Source organism: Megalops cyprinoides, chromosome 8 (assembly GCF_013368585.1).
Source record: "Megalops cyprinoides isolate fMegCyp1 chromosome 8, fMegCyp1.pri, whole genome shotgun sequence".
Classification (NCBI taxonomy): domain Eukaryota; kingdom Metazoa; phylum Chordata; class Actinopteri; order Elopiformes; family Megalopidae; genus Megalops; species Megalops cyprinoides.
In genome coordinates, this window is record NC_050590.1 from 9966757 (window position 1) to 9983642 (window position 16886).

A 16886-nucleotide genomic window follows, 5' to 3' on the forward strand; every position below is an offset into this window, starting at 1 on the left:
TCAGTCATACTACAAATTTGTGCACACGCTCACTTTTTTTTTTTTAATCCTGTGACACTCTTATCAGATATATTTGGTTGTGTGGACGGGAGTCATGCCGTGTACGCGCAACGCAACTCAAGGCCTCCGACTGTGGCAAAGCATTAGCTGGGCATGTCTGCTCCAGTTGTGCTGGCTGCCAACTCTGAAAAGCACACCGTCAGTCCCGGCTCCTGTTGGCACACACTCCCCGCCTACGTGGTTAACCGTGAACAGGGAAAAGCAGTTAGTGGGCAGATCCATTTCCCTCTGTTTTCCCAGTGAATCCTCTGCAGATCAGTGTGGCGCGTGGATAAGTGGAGGACAGAGAGAATGAGGTTCATCTTCTCCCGTTCTGTCTGTCACAGAGAGCCATCAAGGCTCAGAGGACTTCCCTGAGTTCGCAATCTCTCTTGGCAGCGGGGCGGTCGAGCCGTCTGTTTAACATGATTACGGGCGCCATTAAACCAGCTCCCTGCAGATGGCCTCTTCAAGGATGTGTGCCGTTCCGGAGCTGAAGGCCTGATGCATCATATCCTCAGATTAAGAATTAATTTCTTCATTTTCCGCGAAACCCATTTATACCCTGTTTTACACCGAGATCGCCCTTACACTTCAAGCTGTTTTTAATTGGCGGTCCAGATTGTGGTGATTCATTAAGGACATAATCTGATTGGAGACGCAGAGATCAGCAGCGGTGAGGTAAACGGTGTTTGCCGCCGTCAGAGGGGCCTCTCTGACTCTCTCTGGTTACCTAATACTCTTTAAGTAGTTGGGGGCCACGCCCTCATAATGAGGCCTAATCAATCCCAGAGCTCTTGGTATGAGTGTGATTGCAGCAGGGATAAAGATCAGAAGGATTAAGGGACAGGTCACTGGAGCAGCTTTGTGATCTCAGCCAGCAGGGAGAGCAGTGGAAGGGGAATGCCCCAGCAAAATGTGGAGCCCTCAGCTGAATTTTAGGGGAGTCTCTTGGTGGCCTTCCTTTACATTACATTGCATTATTGGCATTTAGCAGACGGTCTTATCCAGAGCGACTTACACAGGTTACAATTTTTTTACGTGTTTATGCATCCCATTTATGCAGCTGGAGATTTACTGAGGGAATTCTGTGTTAAGTGTCTTGCCCAAGGGTACAACAGCTGTGTCCCAGCAGGGAATTGAACCAGCAACCTTTCAGTTATGAGTCCTGCTCCTTCTCGCTATGCTATACTGCCGACTTTCCTTCTCTCCATTCCACAAGAGCCTTGCTTGGGCGTATGTGAGGGGCGCTGGCTGGTGTTTGTACAGGTGTATCCTGGTGCTTCCAGGCTTGTGGATTCCTCACTATCCTGCTGTCTACTCTGTGGCTTCCTCTGAAACATTGGTGGGTGAGAGTATGTTCATGTAGGTCAATGCTACGTCACCACCCTCTTTACATCTGAGCCATAGGATGAAGATTTCAGTCTGCAAACACTGTCACAATGCCACAAACTCATAAATGGTGAAAGGGGGGGGGGGGGGGGGGGGGTGGGGGTTAAACTGTCTAAACAGAAGCTGAGAGATTTCATGTCAGCAGGAATGCTGTGCCATTTTTATTATCTTTGAAGTAAAAGAAAAAGGACCCCAAAACATAAATTCCTACAAAATAATGCAGAATGAATCACATCAACATTTTTACAGCAAGATCAGCTGAAGTCATGGGCATAAATCCCCTTTGTAAAGAGTTTTCTAACAAGTTGATGGGTTTGTGTTTTCAGCAGTGTTATTTGGATTCAGAATATGAGTCTCTCAAAGAGAGCTGAAGATGTCTGCATTGTTTAGGTCTGGGGGAGTTTCCTTTGTTTACACTCTCACTTGTTTGCTTTCACTGGTTTCACTGGGGCTGGAGCTTTGGTTTTGAGATGCTTTGCTTAAGGCTACTGTCTAATGTTTTGAGCTTTCAGCCTTTCTCTTGTGAAACAGACTCCTGACCACATGAAGTGCCTACAGAATGCATGTTTTGTACTAGCACTTCCCTCAGCATCAAAAAATACAAAAAACAAAACTGAAAACCTGCCAATTCAGTAAGAAGCGCAGCTATGAGTTTGTTGACGTTGTTGACTGGGCCTCTGTGTTAGTTAGAAGGTCCCTCTGTCTATACGTTGCCTTGGATGAGAGTTGAGAGGAGCTGTAAGCAGCTTCCACCCAGGTAGGCATGGCGAGGGGCTTAGCGTTGACGGTGGGAGGTGACGCGGTACCTGCAGTGAGGAGAGAGCGGGCGTTCTGAAGGGTGCCGGAGCACGCTTTGTCTCTGCTTTATTTGGCGCACCTCACCAAGCCTGTGGGAGGGCTTAACCTTCGCATTTTGATGAACGCTCCGTTCAAGAGGCAAATCGGATATGAATGCCGACTGTGTGTTGGCAGAGCTTGTAACTGGGCACGACGCAAAAGTAGACTTGGATCCGATGCGTGCTGTACGTGTACCTGTGATTTTTAAATTCTAGAAATCTCTAGAAGTTTACGTGTTTTTTGCGCTGATGGGAAAGGCGTGAAAATGAGGCTGGGACCTAGAAACAGAAAGTTTTTCTCGACATAAAGACTTGTTTACAGCAAGTGCGTTTTTTTCCTGAAGGCCTGGCTGCCGCTGGGTAGCACATGGTTGTGGGCAGTGTTCCTCTCACCCTGGTTACTCCTGCAGGAACTTGGCACCTGCAGGACTGCAAATAAAGGAATCCCTCCATTTTTTCTACTCAGGTGCCTTGTAAAAAAAAAAGGAAAAAAAAACAAAGTCTGTGCCAGAAAAAAGCAAGGACAGCCCCCCGTGTCTGATCTCCTAAACCGAATCCATTTACTCAAAGCACTCTCTTTGTGTTGGGGAGTTAAAATTTCATTCAGAGTCAGCGTTTATTCTGTATGCTGTTTGAGTGCTGTGGTTGCTGTGCTTTTTGCACTTGTGATGACATCATTGTTGGCAGCACAACAGTGTCATTTAGTTTTTCTAAATATCTGTAGAATATTCAGGAGCAGTCTGAACTTGAGACGATGGCTTTCTCATGCTCGTACTAGGATGATGTGGTCAGGTAGAAAGTTCTCCATCACGCCCCTTCTTTTCCACCTTCCACCACTGTCTTACTGTACAATTAAGAGTCTCATAAGAATGGGCAACCTCTTTGACCTTTACGCCAGCATGAAACAAATGCCTTGTTGGGGGGTTGGATTTCCCCTAAATAGGTCAGCTCCCCAATCACAAAGATTGTGGGAGACAGGCAGCCAGACAGGGGGAGTGTGCAGTCTCAGACAGTGACGGGCATAGTTAATATCGACCACTAAACAACAGAAACCCTCAACAGTGATGGAATACAAGGCTGAGGGATTAGCTGTGTGTTAATTGTGCCAAAGCAGAGTTCAGGAAACCCCTCTCTCTCCTCCTACAACTACAACTGCAGCATTTGAATGATGAATGGTCCTGGTGACGACCTTGTTCTAAAGTGTTTGCTTCATCATATGCCATAGTAGTATATTACTGTGAATTAACATATTTATGCATAACAGTATTAAAGCTGATACTGGCAAAGATAAAAATCATAACAATCATATTTTTAGATCTTGCAATACAAGTATTGTTGGAGCAGCTCTAAAAGATGTTCATGTGGACAGCCCATAATATGCAATCGAGGTGGGGGCGTGAAAATAAGCTGTTGGGAAATTTTCCAGGGAAGTTTAGTTTCAGGCAGTGGAGCTCAGAAAAAAATCTGTTCTCTGTCCTCCCTTGATTGCAGTCTCCAGATCCATTTTGACAGGTTTAGGCAGGTCAATGGAAAATTAGGAACATGGTAAATATTGAATATCTCCTCTTCGCAACAGCTGACTGCCAATTACCATTTCCCAGACCCAGCATGCTCTCTGAGCTGTTAATGTTGTTGTTGCTGTTGAATATTGTTAGCTTAGCCCTCTATTTAGCCTGGAGCGGAAAACCATAGTGCTCTCACTAAAGCAACACAACACTGTGCACTGAGTGCTGTTAGGTGCAGTTAGCTTTTGAAAACAGTATCATTAAATGTAAATGATGTGATGTTTTGGGTAGTTGTGTAATAGAATAACATCATTAAGGCTGCAGTTTGTTACCACACTATAATTCAGAGGTCCAGGTGAGTAATTACAGGTGCGACTAGTCCAGGTTGGGGGTAAGGTGAAACTGGGGAAGAGCATTGGTGTGAAATTCGGGGTTGGGGGTGTACCTTTTAAAAAATTTCTTCATCAGCTTTGTCAGGTCTGGTGCATTCTCTAGACTGTGAATTTCCATACTGTTAACTGCACTACACATGCACGTATCTGACCTTTACCCGATAAAGTGGCAGAGAATGACTACTCTACGCTAGCCTGCGCTTTCATCAACCTTTTGCGTGGACAGGGTGTCCTCTCTTTGGGAAAGTCTGTGAAATCTTCCCCAGATCTGATCTGTGCGGAACAGCGTGTGGTGCGTCTGGAAATGGGTCTGATTCGCAGTGACAGCGCCGGGATGCAGGTTGACAGTTTTCACCTAAACTGAACCCCGGCTGAAATCAGGCATGAGACCTATTTATGGCGCTGTGTGTACATGGGCCGTAAACCAGAAATAATCTGGATATCCCAACCCAGCACCACCTCACACACATTAATGATGCGATTGACAGATACACCTTGTTGGTAAGTTTGTGTTTGACCCTGTACACCTATACTCTGCCTGCTGAGGGGAAACGGAACATTCAGGTAGGCTAACAGAAGTAGGCCTGGGCCTTTTATGTCAATACACTCTTGTCTTTCGAAACGTCTCTCTTATCTAGTAATGGATCACACAAACATGAGCAATTTGTTGTCTGTTGAACACCTCTCTTGGTTTTGGTTTGTTTCATATAATGTTGTTGGTGTAAAGGTGGTTGGCACACTTCCTGTGGAAATGCATTACTTTGGAATTTGTTTCCCTGTGACTGCATTAGAGAAGTGATGGAAATAAAGAAAACAATAATGTATAGCCCCTACGACTGGCCCTGGTCCCCACAGTTCTCCTCCTGGTATATACTCTGGCAGGTTGTCTTTGAAGGCCCTGTAGGAGTGTTTGAGGGACCAGCACATTTTGGTGTTATGAAAACATCCGCCCATGTGGTCACAGCTGCTGTAGTGCAGTGTGTCTGAGGTCCCATCCTGTCCATTGGCAGGATACATGGCAGCTGCCCTCCTGCTTGATGCCCTGGTGTGCCCCCACCTCCACATTTGCCCTGCAGGCACACAGTGTTTGGCCTGAAGCTTGGAGGGCCACATGGGCTTTGGAACAAGAGTTGGCACACGAGAGCTTTTCAAAGCATGAGTGAGATCCGGAGTAAGAGGCCAGAGGTGTGAGGTTGTCACGGACAAAGTGAAAGCTAATCTTTACAGTACCAGAGAGGACTCTTAAACATGGTGCTCATCGTCTCTCATAACCTCTGTCTTTATATTCTCTTTAATTTTATAAATGATCCTGGCAAGTACAGGAGATGGTACTGAAAATAATCCTTACTTTCTCTTGTGTTTTGCAGAGTGCAGCGATGGAGGAGACTGTAATATGGGAACAGCACACAGTGACTCTTCACAGGGTGAGTGTGCACGCCTGTACCCCCCCCCCCCCCCCCCCAATTGCTGGGACATGTGCTGGTGCAGCACACGGCAGCATGCGCAGAAAAGGAGTCAGGAAAGCCCCTGGGGAGGGAGAAGGAGCAGAGCCATGTGTCCTTCTCCGTGTTCTCTTCGTCCTCCCTTAGGCTCCTGGCGATGTGGGTCTGCACAAAGCGCAGCTCTGGGCGGGCCATGTCACTATCCCTGCCCACAAATTGGAATAATTAGCCTCGTTATGAGATGGAACAGCTCGCAAGAGCTCCACAAATACAGGAGATGGGCGCTTGATGTATGTCAGTTGTCTCCCTGCACATGCTTACTTGTGAGTGTTCCCTTTTGAAGCCTCGTATTAAGTTTTGTCACTCAGTAGTAAAACATTAGCAAGCTGCTCGGAACTGTATTGGTGTTCAAGGCGTAGACATATCTGAACATGGTGACACACAAACATCTTTGTCCCAGGCTGCTTCAACAAGGCTGAAGTAAGTCATGCCGTAGGTTTTTAAGAGGCAGCTTCTTTCACATTGCATTGAAAAATGTCAGAAACAAAGATTACATTATATCACATTACATTCATTGAGCAGATGCTCTTTATCTTTGTGACTTCCAGAACAAAGATGACATGATTATCTTACTGTGCCTCAAGTCTTTCATCCCATCAGCAACTTTCGGCTTTGCAGTAACTGCTTTAAATCTAATAGTTTTTTATCTTTGATATCCCCAAAGCGAGATGCTTGGCATGACCTTGTGGCCTTGTGGTGTGATTTAGCTGATGAATTATGACTTCGCAATCTGGCCAAATGAAGCGTGAACTTTGAACCGCAGCACAAGCGCTAAGGCGAGTTCTCAGGGAAAGGTTACGGTTGCTGTCTGGTCTGCGATTACCATCCATGGCTGAGCACTCAAACAGGGTGCTATACTTGGCATCCCAGGAGGACTTGTGCAGTTGCCAGGTAACTGTCTAGACCGGATTGCCTCGGTATCGGTAATCTAATTAGCCGCAGCTTTATCAAGGTTTAGATCAAATCCCCGTGAGGTGTGATTGTCAAGCCACGCATTATGCGTGTAAGATCATTCCATCACCTGCTGGGCCCCACAGTGATTCACAAACACGAAAAACCCAAACTGCACCTAAATGATCCAATCAATGGCCATTTCACCAATCCACATCTTCCACACACAATTTATGTTCTATATTTGCATACACTGCGGGGCCACACATGTAGTAAGCATGCAATTTCCCCCCCTCCCATAGTGTTTGAGCTTCTGAGAGGGGAAAAATAGCCATTAGCAGGCAGACAGTGTGTCATGTTATATGACTGACTGGGGGGTGAAGACCACCCATCACATCTGTGCGCTGATCACTCGGCTTATCAACGCTGCCTCTCTAATGACGTGCCTCGTTCTGGCCATCTGTCAAGACGTGCACGCTACGCTAATTAGGGTATGCGGCCCCATGTGACGGAGAGCAGAGGCTTGTGGGAACACCTGAGCAATGCGTGGCCGGTGCAGAACGCATTGCGCCCTGCTGTAGAGATGGCTGCGGCTCTCGCTTTGTTTTCAGGGGCTGCTCATTTCAAATGGGTGAAATTACGGCCTCTCCAGTGGCGTGTTATGAATGGCCGCATCCTGCTGGCGACACCAGCAGGATAACTAATTAAATTAGAATAGATTACAGTATTATAGGCTTCCCATGATGATATTCTAGTATACAGGTGATGCAAATGTTTTTCGACACTAGAGGACTGTTTGCTGCCAGTTGGCTGTGGAAGAGTCTTGCATGTGTTGAATGCGGAATACAGCTTTCCCCAGAAAGAGGTCATCTCTCGGACTTGCCCTTCTGCGCATCTGCATTTTCCATGCGCCAGCAAACCTGCACGGTCATGCATACATTTCCCCTCCGTTTTTTTTTTTCTGACACACTCGCAGTGCCACGTGCACATGCACACAAGCGCACGCACGTAGTCTGAACTGACCTTGTCCTTCCATTAGAACAGCAGTCCTTATCCCCAACCCCCTATCCCGCTTTACCCTTTCCTGTGTACTGCTGCACTGAGGCTGTGCTGGGGAGCTCAAATGTGCCGGTCCCCCTCCTGTGTGTGCCTGCAGGCTCCAGGGTTCGGGTTCGGGATAGCCATTTCGGGAGGTCGGGATAACCCTCATTTTCAGAGTGGAGAGACCTCCATCGTCATATCTGACGTCCTGAAAGGAGGCCCAGCTGAGGGACTGCTGCAGTAAGTACTTTTCATTTTCCTTATAATCTTTACTTGTTGTACTAATTCATATATCGTACCAGAATATTAATTGTAACTTTTTCCTCTCTGTATCGCTATCAATTGTGCTTTATGTTTTTTTTCATTGATAAGAAACAGATAGCAAGTTGGTGGTAAATGACACCAGAGCTTATAAACATTAATGAATATGAGCATAAAGCAGTAGCATGCACACAGATGTGTGTTTATGTGCAAATGGGAATACAGAAGGCCCCAGTTCCCTGAGCTTCTACTTCTCTGTTTCTCTCTCAAAATCATCCACAGGAGTGGTTTGTGTTCTTTTCCATGTAGATTCAAAGTGGGAAAAAAAACAAAACATTTTTTTAGGTGGAGTGAACTGAATTCCATCAGCCCTCAGTCCCTGAGCCCCAGCCAGCTGTGTCCACTCCTGCTTCCCTGACCCCTGACCCCTGACCCCTGACCCACGCCTCCTCCTCAGACCTCCACTGGAGTAGAGGCTAGGCCCTCACACAACGTCCAAATAATTATCGTTTGTTTTAATTTGCACAGGGAAAATGACCGAGTTGTGATGGTCAACGCTGTTTCCATGGATAACGTGGAGCATGCGTACGCTGTGCAGCAGCTTCGGAAAAGCGGAAAGAACGCAAAAATTGTGAGTACGCTCCTCCGGGGACAGTGAGAAGCAGAAAACCAACAGCAGGCGCACACTGTCTGCAGCATAATTAATCCTACTGTCTCTGCAGTAGATAACTCTTCCCCCTAATTGTTTTCTTGCAAATTACCATTTTTAAGAGTCTCTGGTCGAACAACGCAACATGAAACGACGCAAAACAAACACAGCAGAATTATAAATCAAATCCCTGCATAGGGGAAAAAATGGAGGTGAGCGGGATGCAGAGGTAAGGATGGGGAGGTGGGGGTGTTTTATCCGTGATTTGTCATGTGGAGCTGCTGCCGAGGGAGGGAGGGAGTCTGGGAGAGAAGGTGAGCTACATTAATCTTCACGGGGGTAGCGGTAGCACTTACAAGGGTGTCCTCCGTGTTCTTTCGGAGATTAACACCCAGGGCTATGCGGTTGTACACAGGAGCATGGCATCACCTGCCTCCACTTAGTGGTGAAATGGATAGTTCCTCTTTCAGATTGCCAATAAGCCCTTTGTTCATCAGTTCATCACTACAGTATCAGCTCTGCAGTTGTACTGTAGGAGTTTACCTTCCAGCTGGGAACTTATTTACTCCTGAAACACTTTCTGTCAGAGAATCTTCAGTTAAGCAGTGATAAATGAGTACCAGCAGACCCTGTGACCCATGTGGACAAGACTCCACCACCACGATCCCCTCACATAGATAATGCCCCAGTGATCTACCCTCGACCTCCTGTGATTAAACATTTCTGTCTGTGTGTTTGATGCGGGCAGAGAGTCACAGACATATGAAGCCTCATGCAACCCCTCACTGATTGAGTTAAACATTGTCAGGTTCAGATGGTGCCTCTGGGTAACACTGACAATAAACCTCCACTCCCTCTACAGACGATCAGGCGGAAACGGAAGGTACAGATTCCGGTCGCCCGGGGCGGGGAGAGGGAGACGATGTCGGAGCATGAGGAAGAAGAGGACAGCTACGACGAAGAGATGGATGAAGAGCAAAGCGGGCCCAGCGCCTACGGCGGTGGAGCCGCGTCCGGCGGCCGTCGGAAAGAACGGAGCACCAACCGGCGGGACCGCAGCGCCTCCCGGGACAGAAGCCTCTCACCCCGCTCCGTTGCATCCAACCTGCCTCCCCGTCCCGCCAAAGTCACCCTGGTCAAGTCCCGCAAGAACGAAGGTGAGCACCACAATGGCACCGTAGCACTGTTTTTATATAATGAGCTTTTACTGTAAATATCTCTCTACCTGCACTGTGCAGCAGGTTACCACAGCAGCAGGGCAGGAGATGGAATACCTGTTACTTATTTAATTATGGATTTCCCTTCATGTAGGTTTTTACTGAGGTTTGCAGTGTTCTCAAGCTGTGTAGTGCCAGTGTCCTGCTGAAGGATGAGCAACGCAGTGTTTGAGTGTACTCTGGTAACCAGGTCAAGGTTAAGCTCTCCTTCCCAGCAGGGAGGGGGAAAGTGCATCACTTCACTTTCCTTGGGAAAATGGTGTGATAAATTGATGCTCAGTCTTAGGCTCATTTGTTTATATATAGCCTCAGTCAGCAGACTTTGGGGATGTGACCGAGCCCTTCAGGTCCTAGGTATCAGTGAACACTTAGTGTCCTGCGGCCCGTCTTAATGGCTCTGGGCAGCGCGGGAGATGAACAGCCATGTGATCTGTGTAAAAGATGGGCTGAGTCTGCTCTGTTCAGCAAAGTATTCTCTGGACACGCATGACCCAAACTTCTCAAAGACGTTCTGAAATGTTAACTTTCTTCTCTGTCTTCAAGGAACACCTGAAGACACACCCCTCCCCTCTCACCTAAGCACCTGAAACACTACCCCCTAAAGTACTTTCTCATGTCTCAAAACTGTTTCCTATTTAAAAAAATGTGATCTCAAAAATGTTCTCACTATCTCTACCAACTAGCTTGTACCTTGTCTGGCCACCCATTGAAACCTGATCATGCAGCACTTATAATATTGTTGAGTCCTTATGGACTTGTCCACTTTGGACAAAAATATCTGCCAAATGGATAAATGTAAATGTAGATGTAAATGTAAACTCACATGACAGGTGTGGATAAAGTAAGTGTCCATGTACAGTAGATGCATGCTCTTTAATAATCGCAGTTTAATATAAATGTAGACACGCTCTACTTTGTGCTGAGAGGCTGAGCTCTTTGTTGGATGCGTGAGGTTGCTGAGATAGGCACAGCTCAGAGTGATCTAGTGGGCCCCTCCGGTGATGTGAATTTATGGCTTGGATCGTCTCTCCGTGCAGCTGCAAGTGTTTGCTGAAGCTCCTCGATGCATATAGGAACATGATCTCGGGCGCTCTCTGAATTTTACACCCAAGGGTGCCAGGGCTTTATTTTTCAGTCACGCCTTCCTCGTTACATGTAGCTGTTACATTTTGTAAACGTGCTTAGACATATAGGAGGGTGCATACTTCAGATACTAGCTCCCTGTTTACACCACATATTTACTCCAGATAGAGTTGATGTGAATTGACTGCAGAAGATCTAGAGAGCTTATCTCATCGCTCCATTGAGAAGAAGTAGGACTGGTGTGATAGTTACTGACTAAGCTGTGTGATTGGAGGTTTCCCCCAAAATCAGAGGAATTGTCATGATGGTGCATGGTAGCTCCGCCCAGTAATGAGTCCATGAAGCCCCGCCCACCTGAGTTGGATGCGTTTGGGTATTGGGAAATGTTGCATCATCACAGCCGGTCTCCTCATTCGAAGTGTGTTGTTATTGTTTACTCTGAAATCAGAATATGGGCTGCGCTTGGCCAGCCACATCTTCGTGAAAGACATCTCCCCCGAGAGCCTGGCAGCGCGGGACGGCAACATCCAGGAGGGAGACGTGGTGCTGAAGGTGAGGGTGGAGGAGAAGGGGCAGGCCAACCCACCCTTTGGCGGTACTCCCTGTTGTTTTTGGAAAGGCTTACATCACATTGTGTAATCATTCCCAATCTGTTCCATATTAGGAATGACTCTATCCCACAAATTTCAAGCAGTACAGTCTCAGGGCACTCTTTGTTTCCAAAGAGCAACCCGTGTTTTTCTTTCATCCTTCACTGTCTTGAGAACCAAATCAAATGGAAAAACAACAGCAGAAAAAATATTTCTGTGGGAGTTTAATTCACCTACATAAATAGGTAAAGTGGAGATTTCACTTTATACTATATATGATATGGTAGTCCTCTCATTACAACTGACAGTGCTAAAAGCATTGTGAAATATACACTAGGATGTAATGAATTTTTAAATCAAAAGGCTGTTTTTAACCCAGCTGATCAGAATGCCTCAGCTTCTTTTAAAAATGGTGCTTCAACACCCATTTGAAGAAATCCTCTGAAACACAAATGAGAAAAATAATGACATTATAGCACCATGATTAATTAGCCCTTTAATCTTTTCAAAGCAAGTAAAAGATTAAAGACACGTAATGATGTTTCATGTTTTGTAAGATAAGATTTCTTTTGAGGATGCCTATGGAAATTGAGTGTTGGTGAAAAAAATCTTGGAGCACTTGGAGGTGCCCTGTGGTTCATCGCCTGCTATCTTCTGTCCCCCTTTAGATCAATGGCACAGTCACAGAGAACCTGTCCTTGATAGATGCTAAGAAGCTTATCGAGAGGTCAAAGGGCAAGCTGAAGATGGTGGTACAGAGAGACGAGAGGGCGACGCTGCTCAACATCCCCGATTTGGACGACAGCATCCCCTCCGGAAACGCCTCTGAACGAGACGGTGAGGGGAAGCGCTAGGCATTTTGGGTAGGGGAGTCTATGGCAAAAGCTGCAGAGGTAACTGGATGGGCCTGGAGCTGAACTGTTTCACTCAGATGGGCTCCTAACAGCTTGGATACCTGCCCCATGCACTACCTCCTTCAAAGGTTTTTCTGCACCGCGTGGTAAAAATGCACAGTGCTACGGCATACTGATAAAGTTTCTGTAGTCAGCATTGGTGGTCGGGACAAACACTCAGATTTTGTGTTTTTTTATTTTCTTTTCGTTTTACTTGGAGAGCTTTTGATAGTGAGGTTTTTTGATTCGGCAGAAACGTGTCTGCTTTCGCTTTTGCATCGTTTCATTAACCTGCCAAAGTCATGGTTTTAATGAGCTCATCAAGCATCAAGAAATGTTTTCCTGTTTCAGTTACCGGTGCTGTTTGGATACTGGGAGGGATGCTGTGTCATTGAGGCACTTCCTTGGCCACTACATGAATATCAAATGAGATAGCAGTACAAGAAAAAGCAATTAAATGTACATACATTTGTACATCTGGAAGCACATTTCATTAACAGGCTAAGAAAAGCAAGAAAGCTGGTGAGAAAAACAAAGAAGGATGAGATGGAGGGGAGAACAAAACAGCTTTTTTTCCCCGCTATTTTATTTTATTTTATTTTTTGTTTACGTCAACATGCACATTGGAACCAAGCGGCATAGTAAACACCACTTTTATTTTAACAGACATCTCAGAAATTCATTCACTGGCATCCGACCATTCCAATCGATCACATGACAGAAACCGCGGCGGTCGGTCGCGGTCCCCCGACAGGCGGTCCGAACCTTCTGACCATTCCAGGCAGTCTCCACAGCAAGTCAGCAACGGCAGGTAAGGAATCTCCACCCCCTCTCAGACACCAATCAATACCCCATTCTAATACCTGTACATATTCTAATATATATTTATATATATATATGACCCTTGACCACTTCCTGAGAGAGTAAATGAGATTAATTCCCTTCACCGTGATAGCAAATGAATGGGAAAAAAAAGAGATTGAATAAGGGAGAGATCTGAGTAGCTGGATTAGCGCAGCAATGGCTTAATAGCCTATAGTGGGCTGCCAGCAGGGTCAAATGGTGTGGTGGGCCGGGGTGGTTAGATAAGCCTCCTGACTGGCTCTTAACCTTGCAGGGCCCTTCTGCCCAGAGCTCTCAAAGCCGGCCTGTCTCCTGACGGCTGCATAGTAAGATTAATAAATGACGTCCCACCCATACGCTCCAACCCACGACTGAGCCTCTGCAGCCATTTCCACCATAACAGTCACGATAACATGTTTGACCTGCAGAATCCTGGACTATCAGTAGCATGCAGGGGTTAGCAATGCACTAAAGGGGAAAAAAATACATTTTAATTGTGGTTCATTTTCTTTTTCATTTTTTTGTCATTTAAATTTCAAGTCTAGTCCCTGTTTTTGTTTTTGCCTAATTTTCATTTTCCATTTTTCCTCCATTCCTCCATCCCTCAGCTGGAGATTAAAGTAAGTGGCGGCTCTCTCCTTGTGTAACAGAGTAGATGCTTCCCGAGAGTAACGAGAGCTGACAGATGTGTAGCTTGTGGGAAACCAGTGTAGCTGAGGAAATAGATGGTGCGTAGATAAATAGGACTGGTAGATTAAATGCCTAGATAGATGGAGAGAAGGACGACTGTGTCTCGAATTAGACAGAGAAAATTTCAGTCCGACTCTGTCTGTTAAGACGCTAGAGGCTTGAGAGAGTCTGGGAAGGCCATTGATTTTTGATGGCTGGGCTAAATTGCTGCGATTAAGGGGAATGTGGACTGATGTCCCCCCCCCGATAAAGCGTGTATGTCATCAGCGGGTTTAAACCCCAAAGGGTCAGGTCTTCAAAAGGGACCTTGATTTAGGGTAGTTCAAATGTTTGTTCCCTGGAACTGCCAATCCCATGTCCTGTCTGGCTGTGATTTTTTTTTCCCATGACAGAGGGTATGTTTTCAAGGGACTCACTTTTAGAGCTCTTTCTGTCTTGTCTCATTTATCTAACTTTGTTAAACATGAACTAGTCAGCAAGTGAATACCTGCCCATGTCAGGGGAAATTTTAAAGTGTATCACCCCATAGAAAGCACAGTGTTAAATTGTGTGTGTTACATTTAAGTTCCCGTAGAGTCTTACATGTTTGCTGTGAATATTCTGATAGTATGGACATAGATAAGCAGTTGTGTTGAAGACTACCTGCAAGCATGTGTTTGGCAATAGCACAATTTTATCTGAGTACCAGCAGATATAGCCTTAGGGCCTTGTAAACTCAAACCCCTGTAGAACCAGTGCAAATCAATCCTTTTCCCATACATTTTCTAAGAAAGCACACTGTAGACCCACACCATTACCCTATGGATAATATATAAGATTGACAATAAAACATGAATTCATTAATTCGCGTTTGAATTAGTGCCCTGATTGATGGCTTGAGCGTTTATTTTTCATTGATTTACAGCTGCCTGTTTGTCACCTAGCCAGTTTAATAACCTCGGTGTTATCACAGTCGTAATACGTACTGTCAGGTGCTGAATAACGACCAACTGCTTTAATGCAGGGCTGCAGAGACATACTTGCGCAGAACGCTGCCGCCGTAAGTGTCAAACGGTAGGATGGCAACAGCACAGGGGGGTTTTCCACATGTGCACGAAGCTGCCTCAGTGTGTTAGTTCTTCTCAGTTCACCCAGAGCGTTGGTGCCTTCCAGTCGTGTGCATTTGGAAATGCTTCTGGTTTGCGTGGGCGCGGGAGACGAGATCATTCCAGCTGACACTGCCTGATTAAAACTAGCATGATGCTCACTGTGTGGATTCTGTCAGGGGTTTGGCATTGTTTGAAGAGACCTGAGTGTGCCAGAGGCATGTCATTTGATTGGATCAGTGTTGCTGTGCTGTGTTCTCCAATCAGAGCTCAACTTCCTGGAGAGTGGCAGAGCTCTTGATCGTGCAGTGTTAAAAATGTTTGTTTTTTGTAGCCATAGGCATCTCTCTCTCCCGCTTTCTTTCTCTCTATCTCTTTCTCTCTCTCTCTCGCTTTATCTCATATATATGTATATAAAATGTATGTATGTGATTAATATAAAACAAACACGGTGCTCTGTGGGTAATTGATTTGGGAGACAGAGAGTGTACAGAGTGCCGTCTCTGAAAAGGCAGGGCCATGCGATGCTTTGATAATGACATGTAGCCTGTTTGCACCATTCCACACTGAACAGCAGCTTAGGACAGAACCCTCCGCTAAAACCGTCACCTAAAAGGGTGATAGTAGCTCTGTCCCCAAGCATGGTGTCTCTGCCGCTGCAGCCAGCAGTGCTGTTCAGTGTTGGGCTTTACACTGTGAAAAAGGCAGTAACTGAAAGTGCTGCTCATTAGCAACACATTTCAATAAAGCAGCAGTGGCCCTTCAGAAGTGCTCTGCATTGCAGCTGTTGTACTGTATCAACTCGGTTCACAAACATTGTGTTTTGAAAGCGGATATGCTTAGCTACAGCATAGATGTTTCCAGAAGAATTGGTGGGGAAATGAGGATTCCGTGTAGTAAAAGAAGACGCTTGTAAATAAAATATAAGGAACTTTCCCTGCTAACTAAAAACGCATTTAGGGCGGTGTGCTTTGCAGTCCCAAACCTTGTCCGTCAGTGTTGTTACCTTGCAGTGAGTGACTATTTAACAGCTACGCAGAGCGTGCACCTCCACATTCTTGTGAAAAAGAAAAAGAAAGAAAAAAGAAATTTGCCAGGTCAGTGCCAGTCAGCACTCAGTGACTGGGGTGGAATTCTCTCACTGTTCTGATCACAGATTGGTAATAACACTGCATCTCTAAGACCTTTGTGTATTTTGTGTCTTTGGCAGCTTTGTGAAATGGTCTTTTCACGTTATCAGATTAGACCACCCATTAAATTGCACCTGGAGTCCAGCATATGAGTCATGCACATGAGATTAGCAGTTCTAAATACAAAAGGTCGAAAAGCAGGAGGAGTGAGGCAATGCAAGAGCCCTCAAGACTAGCAGCTCAACTGCTGTTTTTCGATTCAAAAACCCATCTTTTTTTCTTTAAGGCTTTTTGTTCATTCCCTTTCTTTCTGCTGTTAAATCCTTATCGCTTCACAGCAATGCCATGCCATTTCCCGATAGGAAGCTTAAACATCTGAAGCTGAATTATACTAAATTAGATGCACACTTCAAAAACAATGGCCATAAATTCTCCTGACGTTATAGCACTAGCACCAGATGTACTACACCCCTCATTGCTCAGTTCTACATTTTCTGTTTCTGCAGGGCCAAAACTCAGCTGAAGCATTGTTTCTTACATGTCCACGGTTTAACTGCATATTTTTATGGCCAGTGTTTTGAAGGAGTGTTGGTGTAGGGATAGTCTTCAAAGCACCTCCCGCTGTGAAGTTGAATATGAAGTCCAGAGAACAGTGCTCGTTTGTGGGTTAGCTGGAGAGAGTCGAGCATACCCTGTCTTGTCTCCTTTTATTTTATTTTTGAGTCCAGCAGCTGCCATCGTTTTATTTGCTTTCATGTTATGATTTTCAGCGCTTAGGGTAGTAAGATTTCATTTTTCTAAATAAGTTCTTCATCCTTTGCCAAAATCACAAAGAGCCACCATTACA

General features: G+C 45.7%; 1 protein-coding gene across 7 annotated transcripts in view; it reads left to right on the forward strand.

Annotated features, from left to right (window-relative positions):
- The window catches only part of LOC118782478 (tight junction protein ZO-1-like), a 102973-nt gene that overhangs the window by 64728 nt on the left and 21359 nt on the right, over nt 1–16886 (forward strand). For all 7 annotated transcript variants that reach the window (XM_036535854.1, XM_036535855.1, XM_036535856.1 and 4 more), the window contains 7 exons: nt 5532–5588; nt 7714–7838; nt 8388–8490; nt 9371–9665; nt 11257–11360; nt 12067–12235; nt 12958–13102. In XM_036535854.1, coding sequence (XP_036391747.1) covers nt 5532–5588; nt 7714–7838; nt 8388–8490; nt 9371–9665; nt 11257–11360; nt 12067–12235; nt 12958–13102 — 998 coding nt within the window. The remainder of the gene's footprint in view (nt 1–5531; nt 5589–7713; nt 7839–8387; nt 8491–9370; nt 9666–11256; nt 11361–12066; nt 12236–12957; nt 13103–16886) is intronic.